Genomic DNA, 25,175 nt, shown 5'->3' with positions numbered 1-25,175 from the left:
ATCGCTGGATCCTGAGCACGGTGGAGCATAGGTACCACCTCTAATTTGTTCCAGCCCTGTCCCCCTTCAGGGACCCCTCTCACGAGCAATTCCTCGTACAAGAGGTGCAGACGCCGATGGACGAAAGGGGCAAGGGGTTTTACTCCCGTTATGCCCTAGTCCCCCACTCGAACGCAGGTCTCAGACCTTCCTAGTCCTGCACGGACTCAACCGGTTTAGGATAAGGTTGAAGTTCCGCACGGTATCCCTGGGAACCATTATTCCATCCTTGCCTCCTGGGGGCTACTATGCCGCCCTGGATATGAAGGACGCGTACTTTGGCAACACCATCTTCCCTCCGCACAGGAGATACCTCCGCTTTCTAGCCAACTGTCAGTACTTCTGGTTTACGGCCATAGTCGCCGCCTACCTTCGCTGATGTCGGATATGCGTTTTTCCGTATCTGGACGATTCGCTTATCCGAGGAGACTCTGAGACACAAACCACTCAGCGCGTGGGCATCGTCACGGTCTTATTCACAGGTCAAGGCCTGATGATTACTATAGAGCAATCCACTCTGGTTCCCACGCAGAGGTTGGACTTCCTAGGGGCTATCCTGGTCTCCTACCTAGCCGGAGCCTGCTTATCACAACTGCGGTTTTAGGCGATGGCAACAATCATCTGAGGTCTGCAGGCTTTCCCAACGACCTCGGCTCGTACTTGTCTCAGTCTCCTGGGTCCATGGTTGCCCGCAAGTTTGTAACCAAACACGCCAAGCTCCACCTCCATCCTCTCCAAGTCCGGCTCACCTCGGCGTACCACCCGGACAGGGAGCCAATGGTCATGGTAGTCACCGTTCCCTCGAGCACCTTAGGCTCCCTAGAGTGGTGGCTAACTCCCTCCCTGGTGTGGGCAGGGATGCGGTTTCATCCGCCCCAGCCCTCACTGCCCCTGACGACGGACGCGTCATCTCTCTGCTCAAGTGCTCATGGTCACCTCCGAGCTTAAGGCCTTTGGTCTTCTCGGAAGCTGGCATTCCACATCAATGCCCCCAAAATGAGAGTAGTCCACCTGGCGTGCCAGGGGTTCCAGCGGCAGCTGCGAGGCCGTTGTATCTCGGTGTTTACAGCCAACACAGCAGCCATGTGCTTCATAAATATCCAGGGAGGGACATGGTCCTCCCCCCCTTTTGTCAGGAGGCCATCCATTTCCGGGACTTTTGCATGGCCCACTCGATGGAGCTGGTGAGGTCCTTTCTCCCAGGCGTTCGGAATGTCTTGGCGCTTTGACTCAGCAGGTCTTTCCTGTCTTACGAGTGATCACTCTGCCCCATGTGAGGCGTTCTGCTTTCCAGAAGCGGAGATGTTTCCTCACATAGACCTGTTCGCTCACCGCGAGAGCAGAAAATGCCAGATGTTCTGCTCCTTCCAAGGTCTCTCCTCGGGATCGATCTTGGACGCATTCCTGATGCCGTGGAAAGGCCAACTCCATTATGCCTTCCCACTGTTCCCACTGGTTCATTAGGTCCTGCTCAAACTCCGCAGGGGCAGAGCGCGCATCATCATGATCACTCCAGAGTGGTCCAGGCAGCACTGATATACCACGTTGCTCGGCCTGTCAATAACAGACCCAATTACCCTGCCACCCCACCCAGACCTCATCACTCAGGGCAACGACAGGCTTCGTCACTCGGACCTGCAGCCTCTTCGCCTCATGGTGTGGCTGCTGCGTAACTGAGCTGGGGTGACAGGAAGCCTTCCACCTGGTCAACGTACCGGGCCAGGTGGAAGCGTTTCTTCTACAGCTGCAATACGCTCGATCTTGCTCCTGCTGAGGTCTCGATCCCCTCTATTTGGCCTGCCTCTGGCCTTCAGCGGCAGGACCTGGCGGTATCATCGCTGAGGATACACTCAGCAGCCATCTCTACCTTCCAGCCAGGCTAAGGTGGACGTTCCGTGTTCTCACGCTCTATGGGTTCGAGATCCCTCAAGGGATTGGAGAGCTTGCACCCTCGGGTGTGCCGCCCAGCCCCAACCTGGGACCTCAACCTAGTTTTAACCAGACTTATGTCTCCCCCAGTCGAGCCGTTCACGACTGGCCCTCTGCTATACCTGTCTTGGATGACAACTTTCCTCGTAGCTGTTACATCGGCCAGACGGGTCTCCGAGCTCAGAGCTCTTACGGTGGTTCCGCCGTACACTAGGTTTCACAAAGACAAGGTGCAGTTATGACCGCACCCGGCTTTCCTCCCTAAGGTGGTTTCGGCCTTTCATGTTACCCACAGCTCAACGCAATGGGCACAACCATTGCACTCCTTGGACATCTGTGGAGTGCTCGCATTTATATTGCGCTGCCAGAACCATTTCGTAAGGTGCCCCAGCTCTGTCACGGTAGCAGACCAAAGGGAAGGCTTGCTTGTTTTCCTCTCAGAGGATCTCATCTTGGGTGATGGCGGACTTCCGCACTTGTTATGATTTGGCTCATATTTCCCCAAGCCACATCATCGTACAGTCTACCAGGGCTCAGGCTTCATCTGCCGCCTTGCTGGCTCGTGTTCTTACCCACGAGATCTGTCGCGCAGCTCCATTGGTCCTCGGTCCATACCTTTGCTTCGCAGTATGCCCTGGTTCAACAGTCAAGAGATGCTGTAGCCTCTGGCTCAGCAGTTTTCATTCTGCCACATTTCACTCCGACCCCACCGCCTACGTAAGGCTTGGGATTCACCTAACTGGAATGGATATGAGCAATCACTCGAAGAAGAAAAGACGGTTACTCACCTTTGTAACTGTTGTTCTTCGAGATGTGTTGCTCATATCCATTCCACACCCGCCCTCCTTCCCCACTGTCGGAGTAGCCGGCAAGAAGGAACTGAGGAGCGGGTGGGCCGGCAGGGGTATATATCAAGCGCCATGATGGCGCCACTCTAGGGGGCGACCTGCCGGCCCACTGAGTTGCTAGGGTAAAAGTTTTCCGACGAATGTGCACGCGCGGCACACACACCTAACTGGAATGGATATGAGCAACACATCTCGAAGAACAACAGTTACAAAGGTGAGTAACCGTCTTTTCAATAGCAAACATATAATAGTTTAACAAAACAAGCATGTGAATTTTTGAATTTAGTTAAACATTCAAGTTTTTTAAAATTGTTTTAAACTAAAATAGTTAAATGAAATATATTTTTTTAAAAACCAAAAATTAAATCGACTGTCAGCCAGGTCAACATGAGAAACTTAAAATATTGGCTTCTGCAGCTAATTCAGTTGTCTTCACCTTCATTTTCCTGTTTGTTCATAATCTGGAAAAGAAAAACAAGCTTTCCTGCTTTTTCAGTTCCCAAACAATTTCTCAATTTGGAATGAATTAGTCCAAAGGAAGAAAATAGTCTTTCTACGCCAGCAGAAGATGCTACTGCTGTTAAAATTATTCCTTCAACAGTCTCTGAATCAAAGTGCTTAAGTGACTTCCACCAGTTCACTGGTGTGACTTTCTTTAAAATATCATCAGCAAACATATATTTCTTGAATGGGTCACTCTTAGCTCTGAAGTTTATTATAGTTGGCATTATGGAGGGATGATTGCTGGATGGCTATGTCATAGCCAACTCCTCTTCTCCAGCCGTTAACGTTTGACCCTGGTACTGAATAATTGCAAAAAAATGAGCTGGAGATAGTGCTTGTCCCATTCATTTTTTTTAATGCTTGTAATTTAACTCTGTCATTTCATATTTCTCTTTTTAAGATCTTACTCAGTTCCTTCCAAATTTCAGTAGCGTCAGCAATAAAACAGCTATTCCCTGCATTTTGTTCAAGGCTACAGAAATAGGCTTCAGGGTACTCAGCATGTTTTCAACATTTCTCTTAAGCCCAGTGTTGAGAACTTTGGCTGTGACAGTGCCATCTATTTTTTCACAATTTTGTTCACAAACTGTCATCAGATTAGGCCAGTTCTTGATACAGTGCTCAAAACAGTCCACTATTGAGTTCCATAGCACGTCTTGTGGGAGAGTTAGCTTGGTTCCTCCCACTTTTTTCAGAGCAGCTGGTGCAAAGTGGTTGTTAGGGAAGTATTTTGCAATTTCAACAACATTTGCCTTTATTTCTGGAACACTGAAGTCTGTGGGTAGGAGATGCATCAAATGAGCGCTGCAACCGTATGCTATTAGCTTGGGACTCTCTTCTAAATTTCTTCTCATCTTGGATACATTTACAGAATTGTGGGTGACCAAGCTGCGTACTAGACATTTGCATTTTTTCCCCAGTTTCTTATAGCTTTTACTGCTGCTGCTTGTAAGTATTCTTCTGTGTGTGCATTTCCTAATGTACCAATTTATTTCTGTAAGGCAGACATTCCCTTCTGTCACACAAGCACATACAACAGGATCATTGTGGACATTGCTCCACCCATCAAGACTTAGGTTATCAATTTTACCCTCTAGACCTTTTGAACACTGATCAATTTCTCTTTCATACACTTGATCCAGCCATATGCCTGCGACATCTGCTCCGTTTGGTGAACAGTATCCTGGTCTTAATGACTGAACCATGTTAATGAAGTGTGGGTTCTCAATCATACAGAAAGGAGAGTTTGTTGCATAAACACGTGGGCAATTTTTTCATCAATTACCTCTTTTGCAGTACTTTTGAAAATGCCAACCCTAGTGGTTTTGGTTTTGGTTTTGCTTTGTTTTTGTTTTAAGTCAAGAAAATAATTTATCCCAAACTTAGATCAGTTTTGAAAACAATGAAGTTCAAAGATTCAAGATACGCTCTCTCTGTAGCTTGTCTTGGAAAGCCATATCTCCTTCTTCCTTCTCTCCCTGCTGCAGCTGTGTCACTGATAACAATCACTATATCCAAAGTCCTAAGATTTTGGAAGCAGTCCTGCGTGTTACAGCTCCCAGTCACTGGGTATGGTGAGATGATACAGCAGAGTGAATGGTGTAGAAGCTTTTTCTGGTTGCAGATGTATTGCCTATCAAAAATAGCTTGCATTCCTAAACTGTCATAGAAAATAAGATGATCTCCCATTCAGGTTCCTGCATGGTATGAAGAAAGCCAAACCGGGATCAAACGGTTGGATTCCTTAGTCCAGTTGATCAAAGAAAGACTCTGAAAATCTTTAGAAGTCCTGCAGTTAGCTACAGTTAAAAGAAAGTGTAAATACAGATGATCTTTAGAAAGATGAGTGCTCTGTGAGCTGCCTGGGTGATTTTAACTTGAGCAAATATAATTTTTTCTAAGTAAGTGGCCTGCCTACTGTTGGCTATGTTGCTGGAATGTATTAACAGTGAAAACGGTGAGGGACTAAAAGTTGAAAGCCTCATGAAGATGGGAACATGTTGTTCAGTTGCCTCAAAGAATACCAGGAAAATCAAGATTTAATTTTTTTTTTAAATGGCAAGGGAAAATTGTGTTATTGCACAATGCAAGATGAAGCTCCATCTGGAGTACTTCATTCAGTTTTGGGCACACTGATTTCACTGGGGTGTAGGTGCATTCTAGGATGAACCACTAAGTTTATTGAAGATCCAGAGGTCTTAGCAATGATGAGGATGAAGAACTTAGGTTCTCAGGCTGTGTGCACCGACCATGATGTTGATGTTCTGCATAGCTGCTTGTTACAATGGAGACACATCCACACTTGAAATAAGAGGAGTTCTTGTCATGCTGGAAAGTTTGATTTGTACGTGCATATTGTGATGGCAGTTTGGGATTTGAAGTGCAGGGTACCATATTAAAAGGAAATTTAGGCTAGGACAGCAATGCTAATAACTCTGCTCTTACAAAATGTGTTATGGCCTCATCCAAGGAACTCGTATATTCAGTATAAATAAGTTTAAATACTTCCAAAACTTTACGCTTTATCTCCTCAACATCCTGTCCCCTCAAATTCCTACATTTATTTGCCCATTTATTACCAAACATATTTGGAGATTCTTTAAGCCGTTTGCCACAAAAATCATATGTCAAGTTCAAGATATTGCCTATCTGGAGGAAATAACTACTGGAAAAATCTAGTGTCAAGGTGTAACAGGGTGCTGGCTTAAGAGGCACTGAACCTGATAGCTCAGTAACTGCTTGCATAGCTCCCATCAAGGGGAGCTGGCTGGAGCTGGCAGGGTGTAGCTCATTAAAGGAGCCTGAGAGCAATCACTTGGGAGTCTGCTGAGAGGAAGGCCTATAAAGCTAGCAGGAAGGAAGTAGTGGGGAGGAACAGGGAAGTGAGGGCTTGTTGCTCCCAGCTGTTGTAAGAGCAAACTGTTCCCTAAGGGGCTACTTGACTGGTATTGAATTGTATATAGCTGTATATATGTGGTGATGGGAAAATACTGGGAAATAAAAGGGCACTGGTGTGTGAAAGCGTGGTCTCCAGCGACTTTGTACTGCGAGCAACGAAGCACACGTCTACACAAGGATGCATGGTAATGGTACAACCTTCAGTTCCTAGTAATTCACGAGGAGTTCAAGTCTTGACCATTCATACAATTAGGCTCGCAAATTCAATGTTTCAAATTGTATATTATTTTTCCAGGTTTCTGTGACTTCATTAGTCATTGTAGAATCTGAACATGTCATATACTTCAATATGTTCTTTAGCTACATGTTCCATTAAAGTTATCTACATCTAGCCTCAGGAAATAGTATTTTCAAAGAAAACCCTTTCCATTTATAAAATCTTATTGTTCCCATTGCTTCTGTCTTCTAAATCATTTAGGAGCCCATGTTCTTTCTCCCACCATGTTAACTGTTTATTAGTGTGAATAGATGTCAGTAGTTTGCAATAGCAGAAGAAAAAGATTTTGCTTTAATAAAATACTTTAGAACACAGGAAAGAGGTCTGGATTTATCTTGCTGATGTTTAAGCTCCTCGCTTGCATTTTGAGAGCTTTTTTTTAAAATGAAACTCAGAACAAATAGAATTGTCCTAACTGTTTTCTTGAGTTTGAATTTCTCTTATCTCTGTGTATGTGTTAATTTTTACCATTCTAGCTCTGTTTTTTAGCTTCTCAGGTGGAAAAAATATGAAGGTGGTAGACAATCCTTTTATAAAAGCAGCAAAGAATCCTGTGGCGCCTTATAGACTAACAGACATTTTGGAGCATGAGCTTTCGTGGGTGAAAACCCACTTCGTCGGATGCATCCATCGAAGAGGGTATTCACCCACGAAAGCTCATGCTCCAAAACGTCTGTTAGTCTATAAGGTGCCACAGGATTCTTTGCTGCTTTTACAGATCCAGACTAACACGGCTACCCCTCTGATACTTGAATCCTTTTATAATTGACATATAGACAGCTAAATGAGAGAGACAGAGAAATAAGTATATAACTCTCTTTCTTGACATGTTACGTTTTTGATTATATGTTTGGCATTAAAGCCTGATTTTTCTCTTGCTGCTCAGCTCCCCTCCTCTCTCATTCTGGGATGTGTACATGGTCTTAGCACTATTGATTTATACACTGTCAACATGAGATGAATTCCTTTTTTAGTTTGCAGTAATTTGGACTTCAACTAAAGTTCATTCTTTGATATATTTTATGCAAACATCTGCTTCTCAATATGGATAAAGCATGAACATTTTATAGCATGAAATAATCATGCACTATGAAAAAAGCAAGTGTGCTGTTTCATTGGACCTTCATGTCTGCAGTACATCTAGCTGGATGTGCTGTTAAGGCATTGTTTGCCATGATTCCCCAAAGGACCAGGATTAATACACTAATAAATGCAATTGTTGGCAATTAGGAAGTCATATATTACAAGTTTAGATTGTCATATACAATCCTAATAAAAGTTCAGCCCAAACACTTTGCATTTTGAAAGCAACATTGCATATAAAACAGGGCAAAATATGTTCCAGTGTATCAAAACTTTGTATTATTTTAAATGCAGCTATTGAAAGACAGGAAATATCATCAATAGATCATTTGTTTTCCAGCACAATCCTGAGTTCCTTACACATGCAAAATTTCCATTGACTTGATGAGAGTTTTTGGGTGCACAAGGAAAGCAGGAACATTCCTTAGCATGATATTTAAGCAGTAAGACATATGAGAGTGTGGTGGTGGTGATTACTCACACACCTCTAGGTGCACCCATTGTATCCACGTGATACGTTAATTGATGATTCCTTGCAATTTGATGTTTGAGTGTGTCTAGAAAATAGATATTAAGAGAAACTAGTATAAGCTATGAGGGAAAGATATCTTTTTGGTGAAAGTGCTAATTAAAGATGCACAGTGAGCAATGTGAAATTCAGCCGTCAAGAAGAATTCAGTACCTTCAGTTTGTCACTGTATTTGTTCAACTAGTCACTTAACATTTGGAGTGGTGCTATTGCTATTTATATAGTTCACTGAAAGAACATGTACAGAATGTCATTTAAAAAAAAAAAAAAGAAAACACATCCTAAATGGTATTCAGATCATAATGACGTCAGTTGGAGATGAAGGTTCTGAGCGCATCACAAGATTGGGCCAAGTGTCATGTATTTGCACCTCTTTACTTAATCTAGGATATCTACTCAATTGGTTCAGCTTCTTGTAATGTATTTTACAGAGTAAAATTGTTATGGGGGGGTAAATTTACGGCATTTGATATAAATTGTGCTTTGTACTGAATACTGTTTTCTCGTCAGAATATACAAAAATTCAGGCTTTGTTCTTATAATTCCTCAGTAACCATATGGGCATTGTGGATTATGTTTAGCATTCTGACCTTATGCTGTGTGGTATAAGGAAATGATGTCCTATGTTTAGAAGAATATACTGACCACATTTTTAGTCAAATTTTGCATTTGAGTTTTATTGTCTGTTAAATTTAACAATAAGTGTTTGTTTACAGTGAATAATTTTGTATTATGTCAGTTCTTAGACTCTGGTTCAACTTTGAAAAGATATTATGTAGTGATAATAAGAGATGAACTACCTATGTGTATTCAGAGTCAATGATACAACTATAAGTGTTTTACTGCTGTTGTTACTGCTGTTAGCCCAGTAGAACCAACACAACAAAGAGTGAGTTAGAGTTCTCTGCAGAGACACTCAACATCTTAAAGGATCAGGCCTTGAGTGCTAGTCTTATGGAGATATACCTATCTCAGCCGACGTCCACACTACAACTTTAAATCAATATTAGTAAAATCGATTTTATAAAACAGGTTTTATAAAATCGATTTTACGCGTCCACACTAGGGCACATTACTTCGGTGGTGTGCGTCCATGGTCCCAGGGTACCATTGATTTCCGGAGCGGTGCACTCTGGGTAGCTCAGTAAAAGAATAGGACCAATAACTTCGATATCCGTCCACACTAACCCTAAATCGATTTAGTAATATCGATTTTAGGGTTACTCCTTTTGTTTAGCTGGAGTACAGAAATCGATTTTAAGACCCCTTAAAATCGATTTTGAGTGCCTTGTAGTGTGGACGGTTACAGCGTTAAATCGATTTAACGCTGTTTAAATCGATTTAATGCTGTAGTGTGGACCTGGCCTCATAGAACTGGAAGGGACCCTGAAAGGTCATTGAGTTCAGCCCCCTGCCTTCACTAGCAGGACCAAGTACTGATTTTGTCCCAGAACCCTAAATTGCCCCCGCAAGGATTGAACTCACAACCCTGGGTTTAGCAGGCCAATGCTCAAATGTGAGTGCTTCAACCTAGGATCTTTTAAAGGGGTACTATTAGCGCAATGGAGCTATAACAGTTTACATCTGCTAAGTATCTGCACCAGGATATTTTATTTTTTACCTGAGATTATTGGAAATATTTCCTATTTTATTCTAAGGCAAACTTGTTTTGGGCTGGATTTGAACATCCCCCCCGTACTGCGTGCAACTTAGTTATTGCAACTTTGTGCTGGTATGCGAGATGGAAAATGATACTAACCAGGTTCACAGGAGAAACTGCTTCATTTATTTTCATTGTTCAAGCTGACAGTAGTGAAAAAAGTAAAAGAAATAGGACAAGTGATAGAAAACAAACCAACAGAGTTTCAAATTATTTGTTTCATTAATTTTAGGTGTTAATAATAACAGAGATAGGGATTCTTTTTATTTTAATTGTCAGTGTTCTTTTACATACATTTCTTAATTGGTGAGTGACACAGTATTATAACTTTAAAGTTATACTGTCCTAAATAGTTGTCTAGTTTCAGATGCCAAAAGATTGATGCTAACATTGGTGTGTATTTGGTGGTTATGTTTCTTAAATTTGTCCACTCTTTAATATTGTCAGAAGTAACTTTAACATATATTTATTGTGATATATGATGATTGTATTTAAGAGTAAATATGTAGTGTTTCAATCTTAGCATTTTTTTAGCTGGTTTAATTTTATTTGCCAAAAGAAAAATTTTGTGTAAAAGTAATGTCTCTTTACCTTTGTTGTTAGTTGTTGATTTATGGTACTTTGTCTTACTGTAGTATTTTGTATAGACTTTGATTCTTACACCTAAAATTTATATTTTTTTTTAAAAATAGTACAAATAGTGGTATTAAAAGAGACTTAATATTATACTTTTTACTTGGGCATTTACAATTTTTTATCTTGGAAATTTAATGATGAGGTTATGGTGGGACATTTCGGAGAGTGCCAATTCAGGACAAATTGCTTAAAGCAGGGCAGTTACAGCCCAAGGTTTTTCCACCTCTAAGGCAAACCAAACCAGCCAAACAGAAAGGACTTTGGTTTTACCGCACTGGCTAACCACAAGTCACACAAGCAACTCCTTTAGACACTCCAGTTTCCCAGTATCACCACCAGTCCCATTCATTATGGGGACGAATGGTTATGAAAACCAATACCCCGGTAAAAGAAAAGAGGTTCTCTAGATCCCAAAGGACTAAGCCCCAGACCTAGGTCAATATACAAATTAGATCTTACCCACAATCGCGCTGTTGCCAGTCCTTTAGAATCTAAAATCTAAAGGTTTATTCATAAAAGGAAAAAGATATAGATGAGAGCTAGAATTGTTTAAATGGAATCAATTACATACAGTAATGGCAAAGTTCTTGGTTCAGGCTTGTAGTAGTAACAGAATAAACTACAGGTTCAAATCAAGTCTCTGGAGTGTATCCACAGCTGGGATGGGTCATCAGTACTTTGTGTAGAGTTTCCATTTGTAGCAAAGTCTCTCCAGAGGTAAGAAGCAGGATTGAAGACAAGATGGAGGAGCTGCAGCAGCTTTTTAGTCTCTTGTCATGTGGTCTCTGCTTTCTTTGTCCCAAAGACATGCATTCGGTCACATGGCAAGAAAAAATCTTAGAGTTCTGTCCATAGGCAAGACCCTGCATACCTTGCTCTGTCACAAGGTGTATCTGCCTTCTCTCAATGGGTCAGTTGTATAGCTGATGATCCTTAATGGACCATCAAGTAGGCTAGGCAGTGCTGATGCCAAATTGTCTGGGGTGTCACCCAGCATAGCACAAGTTTGAAATACAGACAGTATAGAGCCAGTACTTACAACTTTAAATATAAAAATGATACATACGTACAGATAGCATAATCATAACCAGCAAACCATAACCTTGTCTTAGACATCTTATTTGACCCTCTTTATACAAGATTTGGTGCCACTACAGGACCTTAGTTGTAACAATGATCTATACAGACCCAGTCCATATTAATAAGTCACAGAAGTACTCTTATTATGTATACTTATGCAAAGAAAATTTATACTTACAACCTAATGAAATGAACATTATGGTCACTGTTCTTTTTTCAAGGGTATTCATGTTTTTTTAAAAAACATTCACATAATATGATCATAGTAGCACAAAAACCTACAAATAGCCCTATCCCAGCTATGCCTAAAACTAGCTCTTACATATATGTATATATATTTAATTTGATAAGAGCAGATTACTGTTCCCTACTCAATAGGAGCAAATTTAAATTCATTTGATTGCATACTGTTAGAGTTAATACTCTAGCCTAATTATTTAAAATTTATTGCAGGGTAGTGCATATTTCTTTCACAGACTCAACGTATTGCCAGAAGGATATCATAATGCCAAACAGATTTGCACAGTGATAACCAAATACTTTGGCTTGCCTAAGGTAATGTACAGTATAATATTATTTCCATAATTGTTGCAGTATAGGGAGCCAGACATCTTGTGATGCAGCTGTTGGGTGGTGTGGTTCCCCTCATCCCCCAATAAATTGTTGGAGTTGCATTGTTTTTAATTATTTAATTTTGATTTAATTGATGCTCAAGCTTACATTATTTGCCTTTGGAAGTTCCTGCTACCTTCAGAGGATTTGCAATTAATTATCTGAGTTTGTTATACATACAGCATTTCAGCAGGTCTTCATTTAGCTGCTTAAAGTTTAGTTTCAAATGTATTTTTCATCAGTGTACCCACATCTCAATAGCTTTTCTTCTTCTTCTTCTGATGCTTTAGCATTTCCTCTTTGTGCTGCTGGCATTTCTAAGCCATTGTTCAGGGTTCTGTGATGATGCTTTAATTATTAGCATTACTGAACATGATTTCTATCACCACTCTTACTTTGACAATCTCAGGATCCCTAATTATACTATCTGTTGCTTCACTGGAAGTCTTTATAGAACTGTCATTCAGATTGTCTCCAATATTATAAATATAGTTGATTGGGTTAGGGTTACCAAGGGATTATATCCTGATTTTATGGTATCTGTGTTACCTTGATAGGTTGTCAGCCACTTTATATTTGAAATCTAACGTTCAGCTCCATTTGTAATAGGAGTTTGGTGTTCTTGTGCTATTTCTTCTATTCTAGATTCCTGGTAGATACCGTATATACTCGTTCATAAGCCAAATGTTTTTGGTAAAAAAATGACACATCAGGGTTGGCTTATAAATGGGTCTACACCAAAATTTGATGATTTAAAACTCTACAGAATCATTAAATTGAATATCTAATACATTGTCTTTTTGTTTGCTTGGAGCATCTGCAGGAATGGAGCCCCTCAGGTCCCTGTGGCTGGGAACAGCGAATCGCGGCCACAGGGAGCTATGGGCCTTCATGCCTGCAGTTGTTCCAGGTAAAGAAAACATCTCGACCTGCCAGTGGCTTACCCTGATGGCCAGGAGCCAAAGTTTGCCAACCCCTGAAATATAGGGTCGGCTTACGAAAGGGTCATACAGTTTTTGCTATTTTTACCTAACCATCTTGGGGGTCGGCTTATAAATGAACGGGCTAATGAACAAGTATATATGGTACTTTTGTGACTCCTACAGGTTTATTTGTCTTTAGCTCAAGAAGTTTGTTAGATATTGATTCGAAGATTTTTATTTTTTGCCCATAAATCTCTGAACTGGTGATCCTAGAAAATCATTTTGTGAGGTGTGCTAAAAAAAAGTACTAAATATGTTGAACTCAGCAGAACTTTACAGTGAAATTCTTTACTATTTGCATTGACCTTTCTGCTAACATATTTAATTATGAATACTAAGATCCTGATGAGGTGTGCTTCAACTGATTGGTCAAAGAGATTTGCCGGAATGAACTAGTCGTACATTGAGGACCATTAGCTTTTGTTAATTTGTCTGGAATCCCTTTGAGAGAAAACTGTGATCTCTTGTGGTATCCGTTGTTCTTTTGCATTCTATATCTCGTATTTACTGCAGAGTCCACCCTTGGATGCCTTATCGTTGATGGCATGGTTTGTGTCTGGCCAGAATAGAGTATTTCAGGCTGTGTTTCTTACCCTTCTCAGTATCCATATGGGCCTTGTGGATTATGCTTAGCATGCCAACCTCATGCTGTGTGGCATTATGACACTATGTCCAGTGTCTATAATCCCATCATATTCAGTAATCCACTGGGTTTTTAAGAACTTCTTTTTATCAGCACAATGGAATGATATGTAAGAGGTTTAATATTTCTCTCACAGGGTTTGTCCAAGCTCTTTTCATTTACATTCTCTATTTCTGATTACCTTTTTGCAATTGCAGCCACAAACTGGTTTCTGATACAGTAAAACCTGTCCAGAGTGACCACTCATGGGAATTAGCAAAAGTGGTCACTTGTAAGAGGCAGTCTCTCTTCAAAGGTTTGCACCCTGGAGAGAGTTGGTGTTCTGTGGCCTGTGCAAGTAGTTGTTGATGACAGATGGTTTCTCTTCAGAGGTGGTCACATTTACAAAAGCATGTTGTTATGGGAAGTGTTGCACAAAGGTCATTGATGGATGGGTAAGCCTGGGATGTCCCCTCCACTCCAAACAAAGCTGTTCTTTCATACAGTCCTTATAAAATCACCCCTCCTTGGCTCGCTAACAAAATGCTAATTCCAAAACTACATCTATGAAACTCCAGGCAAAGCCTTCATCTCAGGTCAATCCCCCCTATTTCTCCTAGTCTAAGGCATCTTCCCTGATTTGCCTGCACTTGAGGTTCCTTCTCTCAGGAGCCATCTTCCCCAAACTTAAATTTGTCTCTGCCTGAGGGCCACACCCACCTTCTTTTATAGCTGAACCAGTGAGTCAACAAAATCCACTTAACACTTTCCAGCAAGATGATGACCTGCTTATATGTTGTGGTTCTTCTTCAAGTGCTGATCCCAAAGTGTATTCCACTGTGGGGTACGGTCAGCACATCTGGGTGTGGCCTATGTAGGGGTCTCCGCTTCTCTTAAGTGGCCCTCTTCACTTTGTTTCCAATCTGATCAGTTCCTGAATGCACACCTTAAACTGAGTCTGTCAGCCCTTGAATTCCAGAGTTGCAATCTCCTTCTGCTTCCTGCTTGCTTTCTGAGAGGCAGCCTGATGCAGGATTGTAGTCCCTTTGGTGTGTCAGGCCTCCCTCTCTCTTTCTGTTCTTGTTTTCTCTGTTGGCCACAGCTGTGAGTGCCTGTCTTATGGATTGGCAGTTCTGGCAGCAGTGTGGGGGCGTGATCAAGTTGCTTGCTTGTAAGCAGGAAAGACTCTCCTCTCCCTTCAGCCTATGCTCAGTATGGGGTTTGTAAACCCCTTTACAGATACACATGTGCTCCATAGGCCTGGGGCCAGAAGGATCTTGCAAGCAATGTCTGTTGGTCCACACCTATGCCCTTATCTCCGCATGCGTCATACTTAGGTCATAAAGGATGGTGCAGAACGCAGGCCTTTCTAGTTCCTATTTACCGTTACATGGTTTGAGAAAACATTCTCCAGTGTCTGGAACTGATTTTCTCCTCATTTAGTAAATATTTTAAAAAATTCTTAATGTTTGTATATAGTTTTATCAGAATAGTTAGTTGTCGGTAATCCTCACTGCAGGTAATTCTCCCTGGTGCAGAGTTTAGATTTATGCCCCAGTTATCAGGGTTTGAAAACTGCATCTTCTGTCCTTGCTCCTTTCCAGTCAGTGGTGATCACAAATGCTGCCTTTGCTGCCTTGGAAATTCCTGCATCTCCTCCATGTGCAATAACTACTGCTCTTTTCCCAGCTGTACCCAGCAGGTGTGAGAACCCTGTTTAGAAACACCAGTCCTCATTAGGAAGACTGAGACCATCAGGCATAAGGGACTCTGAAAGAAGTCCACCCCCATCTCCTGTGCTAGCCAACAGTATGGATTTCACCGCTGATGAAAATGGACCCAACTTTTTATTGATTGTCGGGGGAATTGGATGTACTGGAAGATAGGTCCATCAATGGTATTAGCCAGGATGGGCAGGGATGGTGTCCCTTGCCTCTGTTTGCCGGAATCTGGGAATGGACAACGGGATAGATCACTTGATGATTGTCTGTTCTGTTCATTCCCTCTGAAGCACCGGGCACTGTATCATGTTTGAAGACAGGATACCGGGCTAGATGGACATTTTCTCTGACTCAGTGTGGCTATTCTTATGTTCTAAGTCTCCTGCAAATGCCAACTCATCTGCCTTAAATCAGACACTATACTTTCCTTTGTTTTTCCCAAAGCCTCACATCTCCGATGAATGAAGTCTCTTCTGTTCCCTCTGTGTGAGATGTGCATTAGCTTTTTACCTGCAAAAAATGAAAATGATCAGAAAGTCACTGACATTATTCATTGCTATAGCGGAACAAATGAGAGGACAACCTTCATCCCTTCAGAGGACCTCTAAGTGCTGTATCCTGCTTTATTAATCAGTGCATGTCCACCACACAGGGCGAGAGCTCACTCTGCCTGAGTGGCCTTACTTGACATTTGCAGAGCAGCAATGTGGAGCTCTATTCGTGTGTTCACTAAGTGCTATACCCGAGTTCAAGCCTCCAGAGATGATGCATCCTTTAGGTGGCGATTCTATATGCATCTGTCTTGCCTGCTCCTTCACACCCTCCTTCTTACCCGAGCGCTGCTTGTCAATCACCCATGTAGGGACAAGCACTCAGAGAAAAAAGGGAAGTTACTCAGCTTATTGTCACTGGAGTCTTTGAGATGCGTAGTCCCTATCAGTATTCCATTAGCTGCTCCTCTTTCCCCTCTGTTTCGGATCTTTAAATGATTTGTGGTAGAGAAGGAACTAGAGAGGTGGTCAGTCCGCACCATCTCTTACATCCTTCTGAAACAGGAAAGCAAGAGTGCAGGTGCAGACCAATAGACACTGCTTGGAAGATTCTTCTGGACCCTGGTACATGGTGCACATGCATGCCCCACAGTGAAATACAGATAGGGACCACACATCTCAAAGAACTTGTTACATTAAGATAAGTAACTTCAGGCAGGCATCATTAGCCTTTTACAGGACCTCAGATTTAAAAATACAGGACAGAAACCACTGGAAGCAAAGAATAGTTAACTAAGTGCCTGCAGAAGGGCCCTGGTTCAAATGCTGGGCAGCATCATGCCATAAAAAGGAGCATGTGCAACAGGGTCTGGTGCTATGGCTATGGTGGAGATGACCTGGAAGACTGTCTGGATTTTCCAAAAGCTACAAGAAGATTCAACCAAAGCTATGGCCACAGAGAGGGTTGATGGATATCTGCCGGCTACCATTGCTGTGTCTACCCATAAAGACTCTTCACTGTATTGCCAGGTAAAAAGGGATATATGGCCAGCCCTGTTTCATGTAGCTATTTAACACTTCGCTGTCGCCCCTTAATTGCTTACTTCAACTATCTTTTTAGCACATAAGATGCTTTATTCAGTTACAGGCATACCTCTCTCCCCACAGGCACTGTCTTTGTTAAAATGCACACATGCCTGAATCCATGTGATTACTAAAGCTACACCATTCAGCTGGTGCGAGTGGTGTTGAAGAACAGGACATGGAGGAGAAGGATAATATGAAGAAACACTTAGAGCATGAATAACAAAAGCCCTGTGCAGAAAACCTGTCAGCGATTGCTTTTGTACACACAGCAGGCACAGTATTTTTTGGTCACCATTTCAGTTCATGTAGTAAGTGGGAGCGAGAGAGAGAGAGCGCGCGCGCGCGCTGGAGTTGATTCCATTTGGCAGAGAGACAATACCAAAGACAATCTAGAACGAGTGTCAGTCAACAGTTGTTTCTGTCTTCCTTTTTTTCTGGCTCATTTGATTGTACTGCACTTGATTTCCCCTTTTTCTGCATATGAGATCAGCGAAGGGGAGGCTGGGAGCGATTCCATTTTCCAGTTTACTGTTTGTTTATCCATTATCCTCATTATATTTTCCTTTGTATGCCTTCACATATTCCCTTGAACATTTGCACACTAGCTTATGAGGCCAAGCCACAGTAAGACTGCTGCTAAACTGGACTCTGCTCTGGAAGAAAGATGAGGCTATAACACTTTGTAAACATGATGATGATGGCATTAAAAGATCTGTAGTTTAATTTATGGGCCTTAGTTTATATAGCAACATTGTTGTCCTTGAGCACCAGCATGCTGTGTGTAAAATGCTGATGTGACAGTATTTGTGAGATAAATGTTGATGCTGTTCTTTTTCTGATCCTGTTGCTGTTGTCAGAGATCTATAATTTAATTTGTTGATCTTAGGTTGCGTTCAAAATTGTGGTCATCTTGTTACCCCACAGCTATAAAACAACTGTGCTTTACATCATTTTACTACAAAAACACAAACAAGTAGAGGAGGTGGGATTATGATGAGGAACTGGTCCACATCAATTAAAAGGAACAAATGAAAGGAATTACCTTCCATTTGTCTCTTTGGAAATTTTGCCCTACAAGACCCTGAAAACAAGATTACAAGGTCCATTAGATGAATATTTCTCCAGCCATCTGATATCTATAACTTTTTATGAACGAGTTCTTGTTTGTTTGTTAGGCTGTGTTGGCACATGGAGACCACATTAGAGAAACCCACAACAAAGAAACACCTTTTAAGAATAAATGGGAAAAGAGCATATGTTATCCTTAGGCTAACAGGCAATCAGCTTAACTGAGAAGTAGTGTAATGTAGGCATCGTGGGGGGATGCTACTGTTGATCATTTAGCTACTGAATCCTCTTATAGCATCCCTGTGTTGGTAGAATGCCCTAGCACAGGGGTAGGCAACCTATGGCACAGGTGCCGAAGTCGGCACGCGAGCTGATTTTCAGTGACACTTACACTGCCCAGGTCTTGGCCACCAGTCCAGGGGGCTCTGCATTTTAATTTAATTTTAAATGAAGCTTCTTAAACATTTTAAAAGCCTTATTTACTTTACATACAACAATAGTTTAGTTATATATTATAGACTTAGAGAAAAAGACCTTCTAAAAATGTTACAATGTATTACTGGCACGCAAAATCTTAAATTAGAGTGAATAAATGAAGACTCGGCACACCACTTCTGAAAGGTTGCCAACCCCTGCCCTAGCATGTTGAAAAGTATTGTCTTTGCAATGGAATATTAGCACTTCATTGGTGACGTACTTAGTACCTTAGGAGTCACTGAAACACTTAATAGTCTAGGATTAGAATTTTTCTAAAGATTCAGGGCTGTCTTCATTCTTATTAATTCTATAATCATAGTTTATTATCTGATAATTATAGGTCATGGTGTGGATATGTCCCATCTCCCACTGAGAAGGCAGCTTGATTTTTTAAAACTACTATAGGCTGAGCAGATAGGCAAAGCAAGGGGTGGATGTAGTATCTTGATTCAGTGTGGCATACAATTTGGATGTACAATCATGATTCTAAATAGGAGGAGGAGGATACGTTTTAACGACCATGTCACATACTGTACCATATGTTTTTCAACTCTCAGTGCCATATAGAATGATGTGGCTTTTCATGATTAAACAAAAAAGTTACGATTGTGTTTCTCTTTCTTGCAGATCACCAGAAATTGGAGAGGGAAGCTAGAATCTGTCGCCTTTTGAAACACCCTAATATCGGTAAGAAAATTTAATCACTTTATATGATGTGTATTAGTACAGAAATTAAAAGAGAAAATACAGAATAGCTTCATAGGGGTAGAAAGTTGGGGGAAGTTAAAGGAAACACTTGGAAAGAAGGTTTCTTTATACAGTGGAGTTCTTTCCAAACTTATAATGCTCCCCTGACATGTGATGTCCTATGAGGCGATCACCTCCAGCCATCCATACTGACTTCGTCTCCTTGAGCTCATGCTTGGTGTTTTTGTGACTTGCGTCCCTCTGTTGAAGATGTATACAGAAGAGTAAAACCCTTCCTCTCCTCACCATTCTGTCCCTACATTCAAGCATTCACAGTAGAGGCTGACAAAGATTTTGATTTGGGATGCATGTTGTCTTGAAAGTGTGAACCAATTGGAACTGATGATAACTTTGTCGGCCACGAGGAATCACGCTCTGAGGAGCACTGAGACACTAGTTTATCTGCCAGCAGTCTCAGTGCACATCTATGAATATATACTTCACTTGAGCCAACTTTAGGCTACCTCAGTAGCTCAGCAGAAAAAGTATGATTTTGTCTCATACTCAGCAATGTCTCCTCCCCTTTAATGGCAATGACAAAGTGTTTTAAAAAAAACCCAAAAACATACGAACAAAAAAACTCAAAAACCACAGCTCAAAATGGAGATTGGAATCACTCAAAAATCTCTATCAAAATTTCAAACAGTTTGTGTTTTTCCCCAGAGAGTTCAAAACACTGTGTCACAGCCAAAAAACAGAAAGTTCAAAGACACAGAGACAGGAGGAACCTTGCAACTCCCTTGAACATTTTCAAACTTTTTAAAAGATTTGGTTAGATACAATTTGTTGCTTCTTTACTGGTCCCAAACCAGTTTGCCATCCCTTTCTACAGTAAAGCAATGTTGAAGATGATTAAGAAGAAATCTAAACAGTAATTGCTATGAAATGGAAAGAGCTAAAATCCACAAAGGACTGTTGAAATATATGACTGCATGTGATTAAATTCCTTTGTTCCATTGAATAGTTTGAATCAATATTATTATTGTATGCTGTCCAGCTGTTCTATTAGGGTTATTATAGCAAGTAAACATACAGCCTGAAAACACAGAAGTGTTGTAGTTGTTGAGGAGACACTGTTGATGTTCAATAAGATGGCACAGAGGAAATTCCATGCTGTGCAACCTACTCTGAAATAGGTAATTCAGTCAGTGAATCACACAACAGAGTACGCTTTTTCTTCTAATTGGCTGTTCAGTTTCAGAAAGAATATCAGGATTCAGAATCTTATGAGAGAGGCTATTTGTTTTCATGCTGTAGAATCTCCATGAACACTGTCAAGTCACTGAAATGTATCTACTCCTCTTTCCCTATAATAGAATATCCTGCTGAGCATGGGAAGTGTGTGACTGCCAGAGAACTAGTTTTATATCCATCCTAAAAGCTCTCAAGTATTAAAGTACCTTGTTTGTACAGTTGAGTGAAGAAGTTTGCTTTTAGGTCTGGTCTCTATCTTGGAGTAAGATCATAGAGTTAGTTTCAAGAGTAGAAAAAAATCCTGTACATTTACAAAGACTCTGATTTTCAAAAGTGGGAGCCTAAAATTAGGCTTCTAAATTCACATTTGGGCACCTAAACTAGAGGTTTGCACACTTCATTGCTAAAGCAGGCCAAACTGTAAACCTAGCTCTAGCCCATGTCCCCTCCCCATAGGCGAAGGGCCTGACTAATGGGAAAGAGAGCCTGGCCAAAATTGGGAAGGGGTGAGGGATCCTGTGAGGGTCAAGCAGACTGGAGTGGGATGAGGATTTCTGGTTTTCCGCTTTTCACCAAAATCAATAGGATTCTGCCCAATGAAGCCTAGAATATTCCCTGAAATTCTGAAATTGATCAGATAGAGTTAAAAAGCTATTATACTACGTGCAGACAGAAAGGCCATCAAGTTGAAAACAAGGCCTTGCCTCCCTTGGCAAATACACAACCTCATTCTCATATGTGCTTAGCTGCCAGCAGCTCTCATAGATGTCAGTCTCTGGGGAGCTGTTCAGATCTTTTGCAAATCAGACCACTTATTTGGGTGCCTAAATGGAGAACTAGGAGCCAAACTTTAGGGTCCCACTTTTGAAAACTTAGGTGCAAAGTTTTCTGAAATCATAATACGTGGAAATCCTTTTTCTGCTCCTGCATTTTTGGTTTAGCAAGTGTTGATTTAAACATTGTTGTCCACGTTCCTTAAAATTAAAATTAAATACTTTAAAGTGCTGTGAATGTTACAATGCAAATGAAAGGTGGGAGTTTTAAAGGCATCTGAAGGACTTGGGCATTCAAGTCCCACTGACTTTCAATATGTGCCTTACTCCTTAGGTAGTTTTGAAAATCCCATTCAAAGATGTAATGTGGATGTGGCAAACAGACACTGTAAAATTGGAGAAGTTTCACTTGCATTTATATTGACAGCCAGTCTTACTTTTGGGCCTATTATTGACTGAGGTGGGATTTCCAAAACTGCTTGATCTTAGCCTTATTCTAGTCCAATTGAAGTTAATGGTAAAACTTCAGTGGAACGCATAGCTAGATTAGTGCTGAGTGCATGATCTTGTAAGTTAGACTAGACTTATGTCCGTAACTGAAGCTGTATCACGTTTAGAACATAAAAAGATATGTTAATGAGGTATAACAACACATATATTGTATGTATGCTAGACTGAATCTTTTAGTTTAAAAGGAAAAACTGCTTCCCCATGTATTTATAAATATAAACTCCAGTGGGCAACAGTACCTTGAGCTTATAGCTTTGGACATTACAGCATACTACCAGTGAAGTGCTTATAAAACAGTATAAAAATTCAGTCTAAACACTTTTATTCCTAAAATTCTCTCTTGATCAGCAAGAATATGTGATAGTAACACAATAAAATTTAATTTCTGAAAATGTTTACAGAACTTATTTTTAGTAAGCTTTGTTATAACTATGAAATCTGGTAGTAGTGTGTTTAAAATTTACATATGGCAAGGGGTATACTGATGAGTATGAATACATTGGTTTTTTATGAGCGCAAGCCTATTTAATCTGTGAAGGACTATTTATATTTTCTTCTGCACTTCATTCTTCTCTGTGAGTGATGTACTGCTCATGAATTGATTGTAGCCTAGACTACAATGGATTCTTTTGAAAAGAAAAAGTCCTTGCTACAGTAAAAATCTAAATTAAGGTGCTGAAATGGTTCTTGAAAATGCAATCTGCAGAGAAAAGCAAACATCTGTTTTAATTTATTATTTTCCTTCTCATAAGACTACAAATTTTTTTTTTACTTAGGTTGGTTTTTCATAACTTGCAGTTTTTCTGTGAGTTAATTTATGTCTCTGTCTTTCCCTAGTTAGAATTAAATCATCCTTTCTCTTCTCTTTCAGTCCTGAGTAAGTGAGTGATCTGGTTTTACAGCCTCAAAATTTAAAAACTTCAAGAAACAGTTCAGAACAAAAATCCCTTTTATTTTTTTAAGGTTGCTTTTACCTATTCTTAAGTGACAGTAACTGAAGTGCCATTTTTTATTGTTCATAGTTCATTTGATTAAATCTCTCTTCTGAAATTGTCAGCATTTGCTTTATTTTTCTAGAACAATTTCTAGACTATATTAGTCTGTACAGTTTATCTTTCATATTCATGAGCAAAGCCTTACTGATTTATTTTCTGACCAGATATATGTAAAAAAAAAAACCCATGCCCTTCTTAATTGCCTTTCATGATGTTTTTCTTTATAATCAGATCAAAACAGCAGTATGTTGATAAAGAAGCTTTTAAAATTGCAGCCTAACCCTAACCCTAGAAATACATTCATCCTTTTTTAAAATAGAAACAAGTGATATTTCTCTTAAAAGGGGACTGATGCAGGAAACCAAAATGTAGACCACTGGCAACATACGAGAGAGCCTTTATTTTTTGCTTATGTCTTTCCACAAAAAATAATTACTAGTGTCGAACCTTTGTAGGAACATTTAATTAATCTGGACAAGTCTATTAATTATTTTAAATTCTGTGACAATAGAGAAGTATCTAAAACACGATTTCTCAAATTTCACTGCACCACGACCCCCTTCTGACAACTAAAATTACTAGAAGATCCCAGAAAGGGGGACCGAAGCCTGAGCACTCCCGCCGTGGGGGGTGCCGAAGCTTGAGGGCCTCTGCCCTGGGCCCGAGTAAGTAAGTAAGTAAAGCCCTGGTGACCCCATTAAAATGGGGCTGCGACCCACTTTGGGGTCCTGACCCACAGTTTGAGACCCACTGATCTAGAATTAAACTTCTTCATCAACTTAAATATGTAGTTTTGATTTCCTGAAAATGTGTGTTTCCCTTGCCTTTAAATGAGGCTATGTTCATAGCAGGATCCTCTCTGGCTACCAACAGGAGCTGCATCTGAGCACTGCACTGCTGCTGACATCCCAATCTATTCATTGCACAGCTGGCAGTATTTGTTCTTCTTCAAGTGCTGGTCCATTTGTGTGTTCCACTGTAGGTGGGCATGCGCTCAATGCATCTGGAGCTGGAGAATTTTGAAAGCAGTGCCCATTGGTCCACACATGCCCTCAGTCTCCTTGTGCATCTGACTGAGGAGATAAAGGGTGAGTCGGAATCTCCAGTGTCCAAAGCTTCATCTTTATTCCTTTATCTGTAAATAGCTTTAGAAATATTATGTTCTGATGCAGTACAGAGCATCTTTTCTGGGAAGAATTCCACTAGCAAATGCTATTTTGCCAAGTGGAGACATTTTTCTGTATGGGCAATCAAAGACTTATAGCCCCATAAGTTCTCTTATTTTGTACTATATTCTTTCCCAAAAGATAGCAGGCTTGTCCATGAGCTCCTTATATGTCCACTTGGCGGCAATCAGCACATACCATTCACTTTAAGAGGGTTACTCAGTCTTCACACACTCACTGACTAACAGATTCTGGAAAGGCCTAATCGGAACCTTTCTGCCAATAAAAAAGCTCCTTAATGGAACTTAAATTTTATTATTTCGGCACTCACTGTGCCTCCCCTTGTATCATTAGCTTCTTGCTCCATGTCTTTCCTATCCACGAAAGTTGCATTCTTGGTAACCATCATCTCAGCCAGGAGGGTTGGTGAGCTTGGAGTGCTGATGCAGGCTCTTCCTTACACTATATTCCATAGGGACAAAGTTTCATTACATGTGCACCCTCAATTCACCTCCACTGTAGTTTCAGTGTTTCACCTAAACCAGCGAATTCACTTATCTGTGTTTTTTCAAAAATGTCAGTCATCCTCAAAAGAAAGAAGGCGCCATTCCTTTAGTGTTCAACGAGGTTTTAGGTTTTGTTCTCTACAGGTAAAAGGCCAATCAGAAAGTCTCCTGGGCTATTTGTTGCCATAATAGAAAGAATTCAGGGTCAGGCTATATCCTCTCAAAGAATCTCAGTATGGATTTTGGGCTGTATTTTTGCTCTGCTATCATGGGGTAAGGGCTCATTCCATGAGGGTGCAAGCTACGTGTATGGCATCGCTTCAAGAAGTGCCTCTACTTGATATTGGCAAAGCAGCTGTGAAGATTTGTCTGCACATTTGCAAGGCATTATGCTTTAGTTCAGAACCATATCACTGATGCATCCTTTGGAATGGCGTTCCTTTGTTTGGCTCTGCCACCTGCATCCTCATACCCTCCTCCTACTTGAGTGCTGCTTGTCAGTCACCCACAGTGAAATATACGTAGGGACCAGCAATCAAAGAAGAGGAAGTTACTTACCTTATAGTAACTGGAGGTTCTTCAAGATGTAGTTCGTGTGTATTCTACTACATGCACTCCTTCCCCTGTGCTTTGGATCATCTTTCGGTTCACAGCAGAGTAGGAAATGGAGAGACAGTGTTTCTGCCCTACCCTTTATCTCCTCCATCAGGGGCACAAGGTGAGCCAAGTCACCTGTACGGA

General features: G+C 40.9%; 1 protein-coding gene across 18 annotated transcripts in view; it reads left to right on the top strand.

The window, feature by feature from the left end:
- Positions 1 to 25,175, top strand: part of CAMK2D (calcium/calmodulin dependent protein kinase II delta) — a 292,308-nt gene that overhangs the window by 95,696 nt on the left and 171,437 nt on the right. For all 18 annotated transcript variants that reach the window (XM_050944443.1, XM_050944435.1, XM_050944448.1 and 15 more), the window contains exon 3: positions 19,171 to 19,230. In XM_050944443.1, coding sequence (XP_050800400.1) covers positions 19,171 to 19,230 — 60 coding nt within the window. The remainder of the gene's footprint in view (positions 1 to 19,170; positions 19,231 to 25,175) is intronic.

The sequence above is a fragment of the Gopherus flavomarginatus genome, chromosome 3 (assembly GCF_025201925.1).
Source record: "Gopherus flavomarginatus isolate rGopFla2 chromosome 3, rGopFla2.mat.asm, whole genome shotgun sequence".
Lineage (NCBI taxonomy): Eukaryota > Metazoa > Chordata > Testudines > Testudinidae > Gopherus > Gopherus flavomarginatus.
Note: the sequence above shows the minus strand (reverse complement) of the source record. Positions and strands in the feature narration are given on the sequence as shown.